Source organism: Phascolarctos cinereus, unplaced genomic scaffold (genome assembly GCF_003287225.1).
Source record: "Phascolarctos cinereus isolate Bilbo 61053 unplaced genomic scaffold, phaCin_HiC Scaffold_4;HRSCAF=312, whole genome shotgun sequence".
Taxonomy (NCBI): Eukaryota; Metazoa; Chordata; class Mammalia; order Diprotodontia; family Phascolarctidae; genus Phascolarctos; species Phascolarctos cinereus.
In genome coordinates, this window is record NW_027555847.1 from 156,298,070 (window position 1) to 156,319,117 (window position 21,048).

The 21,048-nt window shown below is 40.2% G+C and overlaps 1 protein-coding gene across 1 annotated transcript in view; it reads right to left on the bottom strand.

Moving 5' to 3' along the window:
* Positions 1-21,048, bottom strand: part of GOLM1 (golgi membrane protein 1) — a 99,473-nt gene that overhangs the window by 24,956 nt on the left and 53,469 nt on the right. The window contains exon 4 of the mRNA XM_020966952.2: positions 2,273-2,327. Within this exon, the coding sequence (XP_020822611.1) occupies positions 2,273-2,327 (55 nt within the window). The remainder of the gene's footprint in view (positions 1-2,272; positions 2,328-21,048) is intronic.

The following is a 21,048-nucleotide window of genomic DNA, read 5'->3' on the forward strand; positions in this document are numbered from 1 at the left end:
ATTTAAACTGACACCAACATAGTGACGTCATTTTGGTCCTCTTGGAACACAAAGGACAGCTACCAACCAACTTATTTAAATCCAAGCTTTCCTCTGGTTCTGGGTTAGCAATCATTCACCCAACAATCTTATCTGGAAGCTGACATGTATCCTTTAAAGAAATTGATCACTTCCCTCCCCGCCCCCCACCCCATTCTCTTGAGCCTTTGCTTGTAACAGAAGAGAAGCCACACTGCTTGCTCCATGGGAAAACAGGAGCAGCAACATACCAGCATAAGGAGAGTGACATGAGAGGCAGAGGGCTGGACTCGGAGTCAGGAGGACCTGAATTGTGCCAGTTGGCAAGTCTGGCCTCAGTTTCCCCATCTGTAATGAAGGAGCTGGGCTTTATGACCCTTAAAAGACCCTTCAAGCTCTAAACCTATGATCCTATCTAGCTTATGTCTCTTATATGCAAGGCACTCTGATGATCTTGGGGACTACAAAAACAGATTAAAGAATGATGTAGTACAAAATCCTGCATTCCACACTGAAGAGCCAAGGCTGTAAAATGTTGTTAGAGCTGGAAGGGACCACTGAGGTCGACTGGTCCAATGTCCTCAATTTATAGATGAGAGAATTAAAGCCTAGAGCGATGAACTGACTTGTCTCAGGGCACACAGATAATTAGGGGAAGAGCTGGGACAAGAAACAAGGTCTTCTGGGTCTCCTTCCAACATGCTTTCCACCCTACTACTACACAACCTCACAATTTCCCCATGACTTTTCCACTCTCAGCTACCCAAAGTTCTTAGAATTCTTAGAAGTGTGACCCAGGCAGGTCCCTACAACTCTGTTCTCTCAGCTTCTTCTTCTACAAAATGGAGACTTTAGACTCTTGATCAAAGAACCAGGGGTTAAACCCTTACCTTCGATGCTTTCTACCTACATGACCTTGGGCAAGTCACTTGATTACCTTTGGCCTCAGTTTTCTCATCTATAAAATTCGGGACTTAAACTAGATGACCTCTTGAGGTCCCTTTTAGTTCCGGAACAATGATCCCAAAATCTCTAAGGTCAAATGAAGAGCACCCAAGGGCAAAAATTCCATATAGCAATTATAAGGCCTTTGAGGCATTTACTTCCTTATAATTACATCAAGAGTCATGAGAAAAACTAATTACAAATAGCAGAATTTAATTAAAGCAACAAAGAGATGGGCCTATAAGAACAAGAGCCCTTACTAAATAAAAAGGGGGATAATTTGTGTTCAGGATATTCCACTTAAATGGTAATTAAAAAACAGAAAGATCCATAAGCAGGAGGCCTGAATTCTTCTTTAAGATGTTAAAAAAAAAAAAGTCAATCATAGATTTCGAGCTGGAAGGACATTTAGAAGCCACTATCCAACCCCTTCACCTATATGGATGAGGAACATAAGTCACAGAGGGCTTAAGTGACTTGTTCAAGGTCATACAGTTAGTAAGTGAAAGGGAGATCACTTGTTTTCTATCATTAATTCATAAAAATAAACATAATACATACAGTGACCATATTTTCCAAATCTAAAATCAGGTTATCTTGCTACTATAAATGTAAAAACATTTATATTAGCTCAGACTAGTACAAATAATATATTTTATTTTATTGAATAGAAACATTGTAGCCAAATTACCACCACTGGCACACCTCCTCTATATTACGGGCTGGTCATGTCTCTTCAACTTATGATACTCTTAATTCTAAATCTCTTGTCAATAAGATTCATAGATTCAGATCTTAAAGGGGCCTTAGAGGCTATCTTGTCCAACCCTTCTTTCTACAGATGATAAAACTGAGGCCCAGAGAGTTTTCAGTGATTTGCTGGAGGTCAACAACTAAATAAACAGCTAATAATTTGAACCATATATTTTCATTGTGATGCTAACTGATTAGATTCATCTCAGTTTCTACTGGCTAAAATACTAGAATTTCTAATGCGTCCAGGTGATTTCTAGAGACAAAAGGACAAAACTCTTTTTTTATTTTTAATTGTGAATTTAAATATCAAATAAAATGGGCATTTCCACTAACAAAGTAGAACCAAAAAAGTATGTGATACTACAAATCTCTTTGATGGGCAGGTTGTTTTTCTTTTTAAGTATATATTAAATTCCACTGGCACTGAATATTTTAAAACAGAATGTCCCCCCAAAACTCCAAGCCTTATGGCAATACTCCCCAAAAAAAATCACAAGAGGGAAGGCTGGTCTTTGTTGGACAGCCTTCAGGCAAACGTAGAAGAAATAAATACCTTTCAGATTCCTGATGAGTTTCTCACTTTCAGTGATGTTATTTACTAAAAGTGCCTGAAAAGAAGATAAAACCAACATGAAAATTCTCCCCCACAGCAACTTTTTAAGAAAAAGAACACATTGAACATAAAAGGAGAAGACATTCATTTGTAGCAATAATCCCAAAACCATACACGAAGCAGCTGTCACCAATACTAGGCTCACATTCAAGTAGAGACTTAATAAAATGAAGGCAGTATCTGCAGAAAGGGGGAGGGTGGGGAGAGGGGAAAAGGAGAAGGCATTTCAGGAACTACTTTCCACCTGCCATTCTTGTAACCTGAGAAAAGGGTAAATAGATTCTTTGCTCCCTGTCATTCAAGCTCAAAGCACCCACACATAAAACACACACACACACCCATTCACAAATAAAAGGATAAATTACATTTGTCCGCTGTGGTATTATAACCTCGGCAGCTGGTATACAGACTAGCCAGGATTACTCAATAACCACAGAGGGGCAAGAATCCAACAGTCCTGAGTCTCAGCCCAATCCTACACTTCTATGGCCCCTGAGCCAAGTGAGGATTGTATGCTCTGTGCACCCCACTCTATAAATTCCAAACTACAGGAAAAAATAAAGGGAAGAAGAATAGATTAATAATTCCATCAAATTGGTCCATGTAAACATCAGAACCTTTACTTCCAGGAAATATGCAAAAATAATACTTATTATTTCAATATTCCAAGAAATATTCATCAGCATTAGGTAGTCTCTGTACTAATGGAGACCAAAGTCCCTCCATGCGGAAGGATGGTTGAGTAAGGGCAGAAACATCATCACATTGCCGACAAAAGTTCATATAGTCAAAGCTATGTTTTTTCTGATAGCAACGTATGGCTGTGAGAGTGGGACTATAAGGTAAGCTGTGCGCTGCAGAACTGATGCTAATTGTGGTGCTGGAGAAAACTTCTGAGGCTCCCTCAGAGAGCAAAGAGGGCAAATCAGTCAATACTTACAGAAATTAATTCAGGCTATTCATTGGAAGGTCAAATACTGAACCTGAAGTTTAGATATTTTAGCCACATGATGAGAAGATGGGGCTCATTGGAAAAGACCTTGATACTGGGGAAGATTGAAGGCAGAAGAAAAGGGAAGGGCAGAGGATGAGACGGATGGATAGTGTCATGGAAACAACAAACATGAACTTGGACAGACTTTGAGAGAAAGTGGAGGACAGAAGCGCCTGGCATGCTATGGTTGGTCCACAGGGTCACGAAGAGCCAGACATAACTAAATGGCTAAACAACAACAATATTAATTTCTGGATCAATTACTGCAAATTCCTTTCCCTTCCATGGATAACTTTCCAAGTCTCCATCTTTTGCATATGCTTTTCTATGTATATGTTGTCTCCCTCTATAAAATGTAATCTTCCAGAGGGCAGGAATTTATGTCTTTGTATCCTCAACACCTAGCAGAGCGCTTGAAAGATTCAGATCTGGAAGCAGGGTTGTGCTGGAGCCAGCATCAATGAGTCAACTGCGGCACAAGCATTTACATTTACTAAATCAGCAAATGCTACAAATAAGGACTTGATTTACTGTTTCTCTTGACTTTGCTCATCATTGGATTGTTGTTTATTTTTTGCTTGATGGTCTAGAGACTTAAGAAAGTGATAGAGAAAATATAATTAATGCAGATTAAATTTAAAAGTATGTCTAGGGTACATCCCCCCTCCCTTCCTAAGAGCTTGTAGATGAATATTTGCTATCACATCCCTGAATGTGATCTTGGATCTTACCTAGTCCAGCTACTCCATTTTACATATGAGCGTACTAAGGCCAAGAGAAATAAAATGACTTACCAAATGTCATACAATTAGTGAGATTTTGGGGTAGGATTTGAACTCCAGTCTTCCTGATTCCATACCCAGCCCTCTAACTATGTCACTTAGCTAACTCTCTACTAATGATATAAGCTCCTTCAACACAGGGACTTTTACTTTTGTCTTTGTACCCTTAATACCTAGTACAGAGCCTGGTACCATAGTAGGCCTTTAATAAAACTTTGTTGATTGACTGATTTCCTATCTTCATGTAAGTAATATTGGTAGGGAACCCAAAAATGTAGTTGCCTCATCTGCAGAAGGAATTCAAACCCAGGTTCTCTGACCACAAACCCACTGGACTCCATTCACTAAACCATGGTGCCTACCATCAATTCATAGCTGACTGCTTGGTAGATTGGGAAGAGGACTCAAGCCAACCTGTCTATTTACTTAAAGCCTCTGATTCTCAGTTCCCTCTTCTGGAAAATGACAATAATAATACAAGCATTACTTACCCTCACAGGGGTACTGCAAGAATCAATTGAGATAACGTATTTAAATCACAAATTTGTAAATCATAAATTTCTTTTAGATGTATTAAATTTAAAAAAAAAAAGAGGTAAGTAGGAGGTGGGAATACAGAAGTGGGTTGGTTTCTACAGAATCCAAGACAATGACAAAAGGTGGTTTTAAGGGAACTGCAAGGGGGGCAGCTAGGTGGTGCAGTGGATAGAGCACCAGCCCTGAAGTCAGGAGGACCTGAGTTCAAATTCGGCCTCAGACAAAACACCTGACACTTACTAGCTGTGTGGCCTTGGGCAAGTCACTTAACCCCAACTGCCTTTTAAAAAAAAAGAAAAGAAAAGAAATAAGGGAACAGCAAGGCAGCCCTTCAAATTCCCAGCATTCCCATAAAAGCACAAGGATATTTTAGGGTAAGAAAGCAGTGAGGCAAAGGGAAATCAGAAATGAAGAGCAATGCTTTAAAAGGCCTTCTCATTCACTGGAGAGACTGACAGTATCACTAAATTTATGTCCACAAGCATTTACTAAGCACTTACTGTGGACAATCACTATACAGACCACACACAAAGACAAAAGAATGGGGGAAAAAATGCCCCCCTTCCCAGAAGTTTATAATGGGCTCAGGTCACTTCTATGCCCTCAATCACCTTCAACCCTCACCCCTACTCCCACTTCATTTAAACGTGTTAACTCCAAGAAACCTGTGATCTCATCAATTTGGGTAAAACTTATAAAAACACAGATTGAAACTCATCCTTACCTGCCCATTCTGTGCAATACTTGTCCATGTCATATAAATTCATTACACGAGGACCACTCCATGTATTAGATGCTTTCTTTAAATTCTTTTGATGTAACAAGAACAACAAATCACAAAAGTCGTCCATCAAGTTATTTCTAGCTCTTACTAGGTGGCCCACCCATCTTCTCTTCTGACCAATCAACTGATCAAAACACAGGCGTTTACTAAGCACCTACTACCAGATCCTGGGGATATAAATATGAAAGTGAGATATTTCCTGCTCTTGAGAGCTTACATCCTTCTGACGAGGTACAACATATACCCAGATAAGTAAATACAAGATACATATAAAAGTGCTTTGGGAGAAGAGGCAGATAGACTGAAAGCACTGAAGGCACGCGAGGCAGCCTGTGCAAAGGCTGTGGAATGTTACATCCAGGGAACAACAAACAGGCCAGTTTGGCTGGGATACAGCTCATGATGGGCAATGATATGTAACTGGCCTAGAAAGAGAAGTTGGAGTGAGCGGTTTAAAAGCCAAACAGAGGAGTCTGCAGGTTATTCTAAAGTCAGTGGGAGACACTAAATCTTCTTGAGTACAGGAGTGACATGGTCAGACACATGCTTTAGAAATGTCCATATGAAAAAAAAATTAAAAAAAAAAAAGAAATGTCCATATGAAAAGGACCTATATGTACAAAAATGTTGATAGCTTCTCTTTTCTGGGGGTAAAGAATTAGAAACTGAGAGGATGCCCATCAATTGGGGAATGGCTGAACAAGTTGCGGTATGTGATTATGACGGAATACTATTGTACTACAAGAAATAATGAATAGGATACTCTCAGAAAAACCTGGAAAGACTTGCATGGGCTGATGCAAAGTGAAATGTACTGTGTACAAAGTGACAGCAATACTATAAGATGATCAACTATAACTGACTTAGCTACTCCCAGCAATATGACAATCCAAGACAACTCTGACGTGCTTATGACGAAAAATGCTATCCATCCAGAGAAAGAACTGATGGTGTCTGAATAGTGATTGAAGCACACTTTTTTTTTACTTCCTTTATTTTTCTTCAGTTTTCTTTTGTCTATGTTTTCTTTCACAACATGACTATTATGGATATGTTTTGCATCACTACATGTATAACCTGCATCAAGTTGATCACTTTCTCAATGAGGGGGGATGGGAAGGGAGGAAGGGAGAGACTTTGGAATTCAAAGGTTTAAAAAAAATGTTAAAAATTGTTTTTACATGTAACCGGAGAAAAATGAAATACTAAAAAAAAAGTCTATTTGGCAGCTGTGGAGGCTAGATTAAAAAGAGGCAAGAATAAATTCAAACTTAATAGTCAAGGTGAGAATTAATGAGGGCCCGGTGCTTATGGTGTAAGTACAAAGAAGGGAATGAGTGTGGGAGCTGTTGAGGGGGTAGAAATCCTTAAGACTTGGCAAATGACTGGATATGGAATTTGAATGAGAGTGAATAGTCAAGGATTGACTCCTAAGTTACAAACCTGGGTAACTAGAAGTCTGGCTGTGCCTTTGACAGAAACAGGAAAGTTTAGGACTGACGCTAATAAGTTCTACTGTGGACATAGTGAGTTTAAAATGTCTATGGAACATCCAGGTGGAGCTGTTCAAGAGGCAGCTGGAGATGCAGGACTAGAGATTAGGACTAGTTATAAATATTTGGGGATCATGTACATGACAATAAGAATTTAACCTCATGGGAACTGATGAGATCACTAAGAAAGTATGCAGAAAGAACAGAAGAGGGTATATAAAACAGAAACCTGGGATACATATAAGGGACAGACTGTGGATAACGATCCTGGAAAGGGGGCAGAGAGAAAAACTGGTGGGTCAAACAGGAAGATCAGTGTCACAGAAGGAGTGAGTAGCAGAGAGTAGGAGGAAAAGAAGGAGAAAGTACTCAGAAAAAAGAAGAGAACGACCAAAGAGTCAAATGCTGCAGAGGATAAGAAAGATAAAGACTGATTTAAAAAAAAAATTAGAGAGCATTGGTGACACCGTAGACTACAGGGAATGATGGGAAAAAAAGGTTAAGGGAAAGGGACAAGAGTAAATGGAAGCATTGAATGTAGACAGTTTTTTCTAGGAGTTGGACAACAGCTTTTAAGAGACAGTAGAGTCAAGTGAAGGCTTTGTTCTTAATATAAGTCACAGGGAATTTAAGAATAGGCATGTTTGAAGGCAATTCTTTCTAGGGAAAGAGCCCAGATAAGGAGAGACTGAAAGTTAGAGCGAAGGGCTGACTGAAGGGATAAGATCTTGGAGACAGGAAGTGAAGGGATGAAGAGCACACATAGAGGTGGTGGTATTGGCAAGAAGAGCCACTCCATCCTCCAAGACCAAAGCAAAGGAATAAAGGATGGCGTAAGATACCAAGGTAATTCAGAGTGTGGAACTGGGGAGCAGAGAGACAATCTAGTCTCCAATTTTTCAGCGAAAGATGAAGCAAAGGCCTCCGCTAAAAGGAAAAGGGAGGTGGTGGTACAGGTGGCTTGAGGAAAAAAAAGCCTCAGAACAGCATGATGGTGAATGCGAGAGTGGAACAGTCAAGAAAAGGTAAATGAATTGGCACGTAGCAGTGGGGACCTGGATGAGACAAGGATAATCTAAATTTTTAGTTGATTTGGTCAACACACATGGGTGACAGAGGGTGGACAAATAAACCAGCATAATCCATGATGAAACATGCTTTCCACCTCCAAACAGAGGACTGATGGACTCAAGAGTACAGATTAAAGCATTTTTTTTTCTCTTTTATTTTTCTTTCCTAGTTTTTTGGGGTTGGGAGAAGGAATGGCTAATGCATACATTTGTTTTGAATGACTATACATACTTGTAATAGGTTTGGGTTTTCTTGTCTTCTCATTGGCTAAGAGAGAAGGCAGGAAGAGGGAGAGAATTTGGAAGAGAAAAAAAATTTTAAAAGGCTCTATCCTAGAAAGAGACAGACAGACACAGACACACAGAGAGACAGAGACAGACAGAGACAGAGAGAAAGGAAGAAAAATCAGGGTGGGATTTGGAAAGCAATAAACAGGAACTGGACAAAGGTGCAAGAGATTCAAGGGTAGAAGCCAGTATAAATTTGATCTGATTATATAAATTTGAGATTTTGATGAAAGTAAGAAGAAGAGAGAGTGAAGTTTGTGGTGAAGACAGAGATTAAGTTCCTCAATGAGAGGTCAATGGTTTGCTTAGGGCTAGGCAAAACCATGAATGTTACAGGTTTCACAACCTGCCAGCAAAGTCAATTAATCTAGTTTTGACAAGCAGAGCCACATGTCTACTGGTACTAGAACCATTCTTCCCTCTGAAGATTAATGCAAAGGTAGAAAATCTTTTTTAATGAAAGACTTACAGGATCACGAGAGTTAGGGGTGGGAGCGGCCTTTAAAGATCATCCAATCTAATATCATTTTATGAGGGGAAAGGGAAGGGCATGCTTACTACATGCCAGGCACGCTGCTAAATGCTTTACAAATATTATTTCATTCAATCTACAGAACAGCCCGGAGAGGTAGGTGCTATTATCCCTAATTCCATTGTTGTCATTCAGTAGTTTTTCAGCCGTGTCTAACTGTTTGTGACCCCATTCAGGGTTTTTTTTGGCAAAGACACTGGATTGATTTGCCATTTCCTTCTCCACCTCATTTTATAGATGAGGAAACTAAGGTAAACAGGACTAAGTGACTTGCCCAGGGTGATACAGCTAGTGTCTGAGGCCTAATTCGAACTCAGGAAGATGAATCTTCTTGACTGCAGGCCCAGCACTCTAACTAATCAGATCAACTTTATACTGGCTTCTACCCTTGAATCTCTTGAACCCTTGTCCAGTTCCTGTTTATTGCTTTCCAAATCCCACCCTAGCTGTACCATCACTATTTTACAGTTCAGGAGACTGAGGCAGACAGCAGTTAAATGACTTGCTTAGGATCACACAGTTAGAAAGTGTTGAGGCAGGCTTTGAAGGCCAAGTCTATTCGCTTTAAGTGTTGGGTTAGAGAAGTTGGGAACTTGAATTCAGAGGATCAGGTCTGGAACAGTCCCTATAAGGGTATGAGAACAGGAGGCAACAATGTAGGACATCTAGTGAGTAGCAGGGTGGGTCCAGCTGAGGTTATGTACTTCAAATCTACAGAAGATGAAATCAGCTCAATTTCATCATTTTCTCCACTGATACTCAGCAGCCGGGACTGAGAGGGTCAGAGAGGTAGCAGTTTCTACCTTTCCAACAGGTTGAATGAGGTGGCTCATCTGAGGCTGTGCAAAGAGGCAGTGACAAACACGCTGGGAAAACCCTGGCTTTCCCTCAGTCTCGGGCTGCGCCCAGTATTACCCTGATGTGGTTAGATCATCAAGACCTCAATAAGTATACAGACTTGTTTTGTGAAGTCAGGAGAGTCACCTGGGATCATAGGCTGGATTTAGGGCTGGCAAAGGTCCTTAGAGGTCACTTAGTCCCATCCCTTCCTTTTACTGATAAGGAAATAGGGAGCTTCAGTCATTTACATGAGATCACCCAGGTAATAAAGATAGATCCAGGAAGCAAGCCTAGGTCCTCAGGACTCACACCCATGCGGTACCCTTTCCACCACACCCCCTCTGGGTCCCACTTTCCTGTCTTCCCAACGGGTATAATGAGGTAGCTTATGAGGCCACACCCACTGGGTCTCCATTTCTCCAAAACGGCAGGACAGATTAGGGAATCTTTATGCTCCCTTCCAAGCTTAACATCCTATCATTTTAATGGGGAAGTGAACTGTTTAGGCCTCAGAGAGAGCATCTCACTTAACACAAGTCTGTTAAAAGCAAAGTTACTTAATGGTCAAAATGTTCCGTGACTTCAGCCTTATCACTTCATCATATTCCAGCTGCTCTCTTCATAGAAAAGCTGGGCTCAGAAGCAGTTTATTTGCTTCGTATATCTGACTATAAAATGAAACTGTGCATTGCTGCATTAGACAGAGGTCAAACCATTAAAATATTGTGTACACAGGAAATGAAGGTGAGAAGATTCAGCAACCATGTGGTTTTGAGAAACAGGATCGTTTTTAGCAAGGATTTTTTTTTAAACTACCACATTCTGAAAGGACACGTTTAAGTGCTGCAGAATACTAACACCTAAGACAGCAAGTGGAGATAAAAAGAACCACACGGATATGGATAATATCTGAAGATACTAAAGGGTAGATGGTTTTTATTCTTTTTCCCTCTTTCTTCTTTAACATATACACAGAGATTCACACATATAAGAGGATATGTGTGAGCGTTTTCTTTCCAAAAACAAAATCAAGAGAGGAAACATGGTATACCAGACAGGGTGCTGGACATGGAATCCAGAAGACCTGGGTTCACATCTTGCCTCTGACACTTGCTAGCTTGCTAGCCATTTTTCTTCTACTTGTGGTCCTCCCTCCAGTTCCATCCTTATATGCTCCCAGAAAGATCTGGCTGAATTGGGTCTCAAGATTTCTCTAAGTTCATTCCACTATCTACACCATTTCTGGGTGTACAAATGGTATACATTTGGTGTACAATACATATTCAGCATGGCAGAGAGGGGAACAGGGTGGGGGGGTTGAATGTGACTCTGTAATCAAAAAAACTGTGTTCAAAATTACTTCTGGCACTCACTACCTAAGTGATTTTGGGCAAGGCACCTCAGCTCACTGGGACTCAGTTTCCTTATCTGCAAAAATGAAGTGCTGGGACAGGTAACAATACAGGAGCCACTGGAGACTTTAGGCTCCAGCTTCTAACAGGTTCACCACTGTTGATCCAGGCAGACAGAAGGACAGGAAGACAGCTACGGAGGGGTTAAATAAGCTTACTTTATTCTATTCTAGTCTTCTCAAAAGGGTTGCTGATAATGGGAGCACCAACTCCTACAGCATTCCCTAATCACACTTCTCACAGGGGGAGACAAGAATGGTCCCTTCAATGGTATGGTACCGGTCCCCTCAAGCCTCAGTGGGGGCCGGCTGAGGCAAACATAGATTCCCCTAAGCCTTGAAGGAGGCCGATCAAGGCAGGTACATACATTCCTCTATGCGTTACCCAAATCCCAACATGGGTTCCCCACTTACTGACCAGTGCCCCCTTGATTTATAGGGCAACAGTCCAAAAAGGCATCTTGTCAACATTAAGCTCACAGGTTAACTTTAGCAATATCATCATGACCTAGCCCAGTGCAGGCATATATCATGTCATTCCTGTATCTCACTGCGACTGCACAGTAGAAGTTGTTTTCAACCATAATTTGTGGAAAATATTATCTATTTTGGCCATGGCTCCTGGGACCTGTTATCTAAAAAAGAGTAACAAAATCCTCCTCACACACACTAAAATCCACCTTACTTACATGAAGGAACTAGACTAGGTGGCATATAAGCTCCCTCCCAGCTCTGGCTCGAGGATCATATGATTCCAATGGTCTCCAACCCCAAATCTGCAATATGTGCAAAATGAGCTTATCCGACTCTTTGTGACCCCATTTAGGATTTTCTTGGCAGAGATACTGGAGTGGTTTGCCATTTCCTTCTCCAGATCATTTTGCAGATGAGGAAACTGAGGCAAACACGGTGAAGTGCCTTGGCCAGGGTCATACAGCTCATAAAGTCTGAATCCATATTTGAACTCAGGAAGATAAGTCTTGATGACTCCAGGCCCAATATTCTATCTACTCCATCACCTAGCTGCCCTTGATTTTTCCACCTCTCCTGGTTTTTTTTAAAATTTTTTTATTAATTTATTTTGATTTATCAATAATCACTTCCATAAGCTTGAGTTTAAAATTTTTCTCCCCCTCCCTCCTCATCTCCCTCCTTCCCTCCCCAAGACAGGTCACAATCTGATATAGACTAGACACATACATTCCTATTTGGCATATTTTCACATTAGTAATGTTATAAGGAAGAATTAGAACCAATAGAAGGAACCACAAGAAAGAGGAAACAAAACAAAACAGAAGGAAAAAAAGAGCAAATAGTATGCTTCGATCTGCATCCAGACTCCATAGGTTTTTCTTCGTATGTGGATAGCATTTTCCATCATGAGGCCTTTGGAGATGTCTTAGATCACTGCATTGCTGCATTTCTCCTCTTTTCACGAAGCCATATATCCAACATATTTTTCACCATCCTCCTCTGATCATTTTTGCATTCAAGCATTCAAGTATGTTAGTTTAGCATAGATTCCAGTCCAACCCGCTCATTTTATAGATGAGATAAAGAAACTGAGGTCCAGAACAGACAAAGGGTTTATCCAGGGTCATCTTACATCCCAGGGATCAGGAGGGGCAGAAGCAAAAACACCAACATTGAAACCAAACTACATTTTTGCACCAACTTCTATAGGGTAGCAAACGATCACCTCAATGTGAGAATAAGCTCAACTTTGACAAAGATCTGTGTGGGCAGAATACGTTCATGAAGTGTGGGCAAACAAACCAAAGATTTAAGATAAAAGTGGGTACTAGGTCACCCACTGCCTTTGTAATTCAGATGTGACAGGACAGAGAAAATAGAACAGGTCCAGCTTACTCCTTTTTTGCCCTTAGAAAAAAAAAAAGCAGAAAATACTCACACAGCCTGCAAATAGTAGAGAGGCTACATCTAATTCTCAGGCACTTTAGTTACAGGTTAACTTTTGGCCCGAGTTTCTATTTAAAATTATTTTTGGTTGGTTGGTTGGGGTTTTTTGGAGGCAATTAGGATTAAGTGATTTGTCCTGGGTGACACAACTATTGAGTATGAGGCCAGGTCCTTCTGACTGCAAGGCCTGTGTTCTATCCACTGTGCTGCCTAGCTACCCCTTAGAATTACCTTTTTTTTCGGGGGGGGGTGCGGGGGGCCCAGGCAATAGAGTTAAGTGACTTGCCTAGGGTCACACAGCTAGTACGTGTTGTGTATCTGAGGCTGCATTTGAACTCAGGTCCTCTTGAATCCAGGGCCAGTGCTCCATCTACTGTGACAACCTCTCTGGGCCTCAGTTTCCTCCTCTGTAAAATATTCTGATTAGCTTGCCTCTAAGGTCCCTTCCATATCAAAATCTATGTTCCCAGAATCCTATCATCCTGGGGTCATCAGGCTGGTTTTGGTTTTTGATTTTTTTAGGGTTTGTTGTTTTTTTTTGTTTTGTTTTGTTTTTTGGCCACAGCAACTCACAAAGACTAAATGTCTACTAATCAGTGAAAGGAGTGCCTGCCCTAATGAAATCACAGATCTTTGAAGGATCTATTTCTACACTAGCCACAATGACAGTGACAGATGCTGACATCAGTTTTATGTAAAAATTCTAGAAAATTACAAATCTATGCCTTCTGGCTAGGATTCTTGCCTGTAGGACTTTCCCTTTTCCTTTCTGAAGACACTTAAAAGCTCTTTTCTTAAATTTAAACAAACAGGGGCAGCTAGGTGGCACAATGGATAAAGCACTGACCCTGGAGTCAGGAGGCCCTGAGTTCAAATGTGGCTTCAGACACTTAACACTTACTAGCTGTGTGATACTAGCAAGTCACTTCACCCTATTGCCTAATCCAAAAAAAAATTTTTTTAAACAAAGGAAGAAAAAGATTAAACACTAATTGCTTCCTTTATACAGAAAAATGTTACACAAGAAATACACTTGGATAAATAATTGGAGTGTGCTAGGCAAAAATCCTTCTGCCCCCTCTTCCCACCAAAACCCTTTAAACACTTGTGAAGGTGGTTTGAGGGTTTTCACGAGAATATTTCCAAAACTATTTCAAATTAATTCAACCCAGAATGACAATGGTTTAAAATGAGTTTTCTCACAATAAAATAGGAGAGTAGCTCACATTTCTATATGGCACTTACATCACAAATGCTCTATGAGGTAGGTAGCGCATGTAATGCTGTCCCCATTTGACAGATGAGGAAACTGAGGCACAGAGAAATAAAATAACTTGCTTACAGTCACACCTGTACCAAGTGTCAGAAGCAGGAATTGTACCTAGGTCTCCACCGTCCAATTCTAGTGCCCCTTCCAATACAACACACTGTCTCTCCAGCACAGTACACTTAGTTCTCAATTACCTATACTACGGGGAAGGGCCCCGGCAGATGGTTCATTCAAAAGTGATTTCTGTTAGGCTTTGGGATGTGGGGGGCTGTTTTTGTCTGAATATAGCTCTGCATAATGTTCTGGGAATTCACAAGATTTGGGGTAAACGTCACTGTGTGAAGACCTGACTTTTAAAAACTTCTCAAGTTGTTTTTTTAGCTTTCCTACTGTCTCCACTACTTCCCACTATGGATGGAGTATCAAGGACTGGTGATAAACCCCTGCCTAAGCAAAGCTAGAAAGAATCACCCTCACTCTATAAGCTGGCTCTTTTTGAACGTGAACATTTCCTGGGACGGAGAAATCAATGAATTAACCTGATTTAAAGCAGAAGGGTGGACCTGCTGCAGCCCAACACTCCGGTGCCACCAAACGTACTCAAATGTAATTGGGAAATAATTAAAAAATAAGTAAAAATACAATAAAACATAGATAATGTTCATTAGTGGTTTTCTAAGTGGTACAAGCCTTATGTACGGCTTAATGGCTCCAATTTCTAATTGTTCAATGGTTTAAAAGACCTTCCTCCCACTTCCCACTAAGCTCTGGGCTCTATGAAGAGTCCTTTGGGACATCATCTTATCGGCGAGAGTCTTTCTGCCATCAGAAAGATCCCATTCCTCTGCAGCTTTCTCATTCTTGCCCATATATTCCCTTAAACTTTCCACTAAGAATAAGGGTAAAAAACATAAATCATTTACACTCAAAAGACTTAGCTTAGGTCAAGAACAAAGTCACGCCAAGTGGGCACTACGAGAATATTGTATATACTGTCAAAACTTGGATGATGCTTCCTCCTAAATTGCCTTCTTTTCCTTTCTTTTTTATTCTTTGTTATATGGGATGCCTCTCTTAGTAAGGGAAGATGGAGAGATATATTTGGAAATGAAGGTGATATAAAAACAAAAGATATCAACAAAAAGAAAATTTTAAGGAAAGGGGATTTGGAAAATACAGGGAATGCTATGACATAATAAATATGGCTCATATACAGAATCCCACCCATCTGCAAAGTTGCTGCGTCTTCATTTTGTTTGCTAAAAAGGTTCCTACTTACATTCCCTTTTGAGGCCCACAGCCATGACCTTACCAGGAAGATTTAACTCTGAAAGCCTTCCAGGCATGTGAACGCATCTCAAATAACAAAAAGAACCAAAAATATACAGCTGATGATTTTAAGATTAAAAATAAATGACAGGGCATGGCTATTTTTAGCAGCTCCCCACCTAGATGGAAGCAGTTGAAAAAAAAGGGTCAGAAAGAAGAAAACAAAGAAAAATGAAACCAGGGCCTGGGCTATTTGTGGCTCATGTCTCTCTTTCCTGATGTTTCAATTATATGCCTTCGTGGCAACTGCTACATCTCCTTCACAGGGAGGTACGCCGAAATGTTGAATAAACGTTAACTAATACCACTAATGAGGAACCTTGGCAAGCAAGCCCCCTTTTCCTGCCAGAGCCTCTCATGGAGGGGAAGGAAGGTTTCAGAAGGCACAGTGACTTCATCTCCTGATTTAATGGGACTAGATTCAGATGCGGGATGGTCTTTTTTCTCTCCTCTCAATTTAATGCAATAACACTAATGTTAGCGTCATCTTAGATCTAATCATCTTAGTTATACTTTTTTTTTTTAATTTTTAGGCAATTGGGGTTAAGTGACTTGCCCAGGGTCACATAGCTAGTGTTAAGTGTTATGTGTCTGAGGCCACATTTGAACTCAGGTCCTCCTGATTTCAGGGCCGGTGCTCTATCCACTGCGCCACCTAGCTGCCCCTTTAGTCATACTTCTATCTACAGGTTGTTGTCATGTCAGACAAAGAGACGATTGCTGAAGACTACCAAGTAAACGTGAGTGTCCTGGAACAGAGGTGCCCAATTCACATCACCAAAAACTCCTGAGTGTGAACCAGATTAAATGTAATGGATGGGGAGGGGGGTCAACTGGGTGGCACAATGGACAGATTGCTGGTCCTGGAGTCAGGAAGACCTAAATTCAAATCTAGCTGCAGATACTTACTAGTTGTGTGACCCTGGGCAAGTCACTTAAACTGCACCCCTCCCCCCAAAAAAAGTAATTGGGAAATGCTTAAAAAAATAAGTAAAAATACAATACAGCATAGATAATGTTAATTTGTGGTTTTCTAAGTCAATCTGGGGCAGTAGGGATCTGTTTCTATTTTGAGTTTGTCACCATTGCACTGGAGAAATGTGTTTAAGGCAAAAAAGAAAGGCCTTTGTGAAGAAAACCAGCTTTGTACCACTGAGATGAAGTCCAAGAACAAGGAATTACAAAGGGTTGGTTAAGTCCCGGTACAGAGCAGGGTTAGATTAATGCAGGTAACACACGAATGCATTGTTAGCTCACCAATTAATCATGCATTTACTGTGTTATAAGAGAATTTCTCAGGGAAGTCTAGTATTAATCTATATTATCCATTAATCTGAAGGAAGTTTCCCAGTAAAATCAAGACTGACTAGGTGGGAAAGCTCTGATCTACGTGTTTTCCCTTCTTTTTATATAGAACGCACTGACTCTCAGTATGAGAACCGAAGAGCCCATAAGAGAGAGCCAAAGGGATAAAAAGGCACAGCTGTACGGCTCAAGCACACAGGCAGAAAGTCCATACTTGTGACCCATATAGCCTGCAGCCCAGGCTAAGTGACACTTCAGTTAGAGGAGGAGTAAGGAACACTGATTTCGTTTACTTTTCTATTCTTGCCACACAGGCAGGTAAGTGAGTGATGTATTTACTTACAGTCTCTCATAATATAGGCTTTAAAAAAAAAGTAGCAAAAGTTCACCTCTTATAGAATGCTCTATTTCTGTTCTTTTTAAAAGGAAATGTTCATTTTTGTTGAAGTTTGTATAGTTCAAAAATTTAAAAAGAAAATTATCTTTATTCTTCTTTTACAACATGACTAACATGGAAATATGTTTAATATGATTGTACATGTATTGCCTATATCAGATTGTATGCCATCTTGGGGAGGGGGAATATTTTGGAACTCAAAACCTTATATATGCAAATGTTGAAAACTATAAATTTTTTTAAAAATTATCTTAAAAAAATGTTGATCCCTTATGAGCACAAAATTTGAAGTCAGAAGACACAGGTTGGAATCCTGGCTCCATTACCTGCTAAATGTGTGAGTTTAGCCCAGTCACTTCAACTCTCGGGGCCTAAGTTTCCTCGTCAATAAAATGAGGGACTGAACTACACCTATAAGATGTCTTCTAGATCTAAATTCTTGAAGATGCAAAACTGCTTAATTTAAATCCCAAATTTATTAGTAAAATCAAAAAACTACAATTAGACAAGTATTTACTAACCACCTACTATATGACAAGCACAGTGGTAGGGATAGAAACCCGCTTTACTTGCATCCTACTGGGGTGGGGTACAGGGAACAATGCAAGAAAAAGTACTGGGATGAGAGGAGTTCTTACAACTGAGGGAATCAGGAAAGACCTCTTGTAAGGGGCTGTGCTTGAGGTGAGCCTTAAGGTGAGCCAAGGAACTCTGACACGGTGATGAGGAGGAAGAGCATCTCAAGCATGGGAAGACAGCCTGTTTAAAGGGGTACCACCAGGACAAGGACTGTCAATCATTTATGTTGCACTTACAGGCTGTGTCTGGAAGACCTAAGTTCAAATCCTTACTAGCTAGTAAGCTGTGTGACTCTGGACAAGGTCCTTGAGAGTAGGGATTGTTTCATTTTTTAAACTTAATAATAATGATGATGATAGCAGCTCATATTTATATAGCACTTTAAGGACTACAAAAGGTTTTTTTTTATGTTACCTCATTTGGTCCTCCCAACAACCCTATGAGATAGATGCTATTTTATCTCCATTTTACAAATGAAGAAACTGAGGCTAAAAACAGGTTTCTTCAGAGTGTCAGTATGGCCTCCCAATGTTGAGTTACTAGAGGCACAGAATGTCCAAGTTCAGAGGGTCCTTGAGTGATCAGATGGGCTGAACCAAGATGAAAAGTAATATGTGGCCATCCTTAGATATCCATTAAGTCCCCAAGATCCAGAGAAATTGAATGAATAAATAATAATGGATAAATGAATGAACAGATAAATAATTAAAAGGAACATAGTTAACTTGGGAACCAAAAAGGTTGGAACTGTAAAAAGTAAGTTAAGTGCATGGGCACAAAAGAGATACAATCAAGAGAGACCAACCACTAAGGTCCTGAAGAAGCAAGAAGACAACTATTTGTGAGTCTGACGTTAATAACAGAGTTTTACAGCCTTCATAGGTCATAGATTGAAGCTATAACAGAGAAGCACCCAAGACTTCTCAAACCTGATAACTACTACCCATTTCTGTTGATTCCTGTATAACACAGCTGTTTCTAGGTCTCTAAAAAGTATTGTTAAGGCTTATTATTAAGTCCAATACTGCTCAGTCCTGGGTGAGGAACTAACTACCATGGGGGCACACGTAGAATTTTCATCTTTGTTACTGAAGCCAAGGGCTTCAAAAGACAAAAGCAGATTTGAAACATGAACAGCTGGTAAAAATCATGTCTGAGCATAAGTTTTGTATTTCTGCATCATAGCTCCAAACAGAGGTTCTAAACCTAGGGTCCACAGACTCCAGGGGTCACATATAGATTTCAAGGTTTATTAAGTTTTGGTTAGGAAAAAAAAATCCATCTTTACTTTGACTAATCATTAATTAATATTTAGCATTTCCTTCAACTATGAATTCTTTTAAAAATTTATTCTGACAAGAAGTCTGTCTATAAGCTTCTAAAATGTATTTGCCTATAATCTTAAGGGGGGGGTGAGGAGGGAAAGACACAGCTAGATGGCTCAGTGAATAGAGTCACTGTGCCTGGGGTCAGGAAGACTCATTTTCCTGAGTTCAAATATGGCCTCAGACATTTACTAGCTTTGTGACCCTGAGCAAGTCACTTAACCCTGTTTGCCTCAGTTTTCTCATCTGCAAAATGAGCCGGAAAAAGAAACAGCTCCAGTATCTTGGCCATAAAAACCCCAAATGGGGTCATTAAGAGTCAGACACAACTGAACAACAAAATAATTAATAAACTTAACAGCTTTAAACTGAAAAAGGGGTTGGGGGTGGGAAGGGGAGAAGATTCCTTACATATATCAAAAAAGCTAGAAAGTAGAACATATGGACTAGTGTTGTTCAGGATCTCTAGGATATCTAACCCAAACCTCTAATTTTATTCCCGACAAAACAGAATGGTTAAGTGACTTGCTTAAGGTCACACAACTAATAATGAGTAGGGTTGGGATTTGAAGCCAGGTCCTTTGAGCATAAATACAAATGTCCTTCCCCCATACTGTGTGTGGTGCTGAGAAGGTACAGCACTTTAGAGTAACAATAATTAGCATTAATATACAATTTCAACGTTTGCAAACCACTTTGCAAACGCCTCACTTGATCCTCACAACAACCCTAGGAGGAAGGGTGCTATTATTATCTCCATTTTACAGATGAGAATCCTGAGGCTCAATGGAGTTCAATGACTTGACCACAGTCACATAAGCTAGTAAGTGTCTGAACTATGGTTTGAACTCAGATCTTTTTGACTCCAAGTACAGAGTTCTAACGACTATGCCACCTAGCTGCAACTGCATCTCAGAAAAGAGGTCAAAGGCTAGAGAGATACATTACTATGTTGCAGTTACATAAGTGAGAATGTAAAAGGAGAATATGGGGAATAAGGATAAGACCAAGAATAGATTCCTAAGGACACTCACATTATAAGCTTGGGAAGAGAATGAGGAACCAGCCAAGGAAATAGCAAAGAAACTGGGAGAGTGTTTTGTCTGTGAAATGCAGCCTCTAGTAGCAGGGCATATGAGATAATGCAGAACCTGGAGGCAGAAGGCATCTGGGTTTAAAATCCCACCTCTAATACCTACTAACGATAAAACTGTGGGCAAGTCATTTGCCTGTCTGCATCTCATTTTCTTCATCTGCAAAATGGGAAAAATAATCTTTGGAAAACCTACCTCTCAGAGGAGGCAGTGTTTAACAGTACAAAAAAAATAAAAAAAAAAGGTGGGGATCGAAAAATAGGACCCGATGTGGAAGGACCATGGAAAATTAAACAGAAGGAGAGGTTACTTCCCAATGAAAACTGGAAGGCTTTGCAGAGGAGATGGCATTTGAATGTGAAAGTATAAGAGAAATCGATGGAGAAAGATCACTTCTCATTGACAACAGGGAAAATATCAGAGGAGACGACATTTTCATTGGGGCCTGAAGAACAGGTAATAAACTGGATGAGTGAAGTTGATAGGGAAGGACATTTCAAACAAGGTCTCTAGACTGTAACTGGCCAGTGACTACAGACCTCAAGTTCACTCAGCTTTTTGCTGACATTAAAAACAAAGGTGCAGTCAATCTAGAATATGCAACTTTTCACACTGTATGCCTCAAATAACATATCACTGACATACCCCATTCATGCCAAAGACAGAGAATGGCGAGAGAAGCCAAGGGGTCATTGAGTAACCTTCAGAAGGTCCATACTGTGTGCAGTCTGATAAAATAGCCTACTCTGAAAAATTTCAGAAGCTA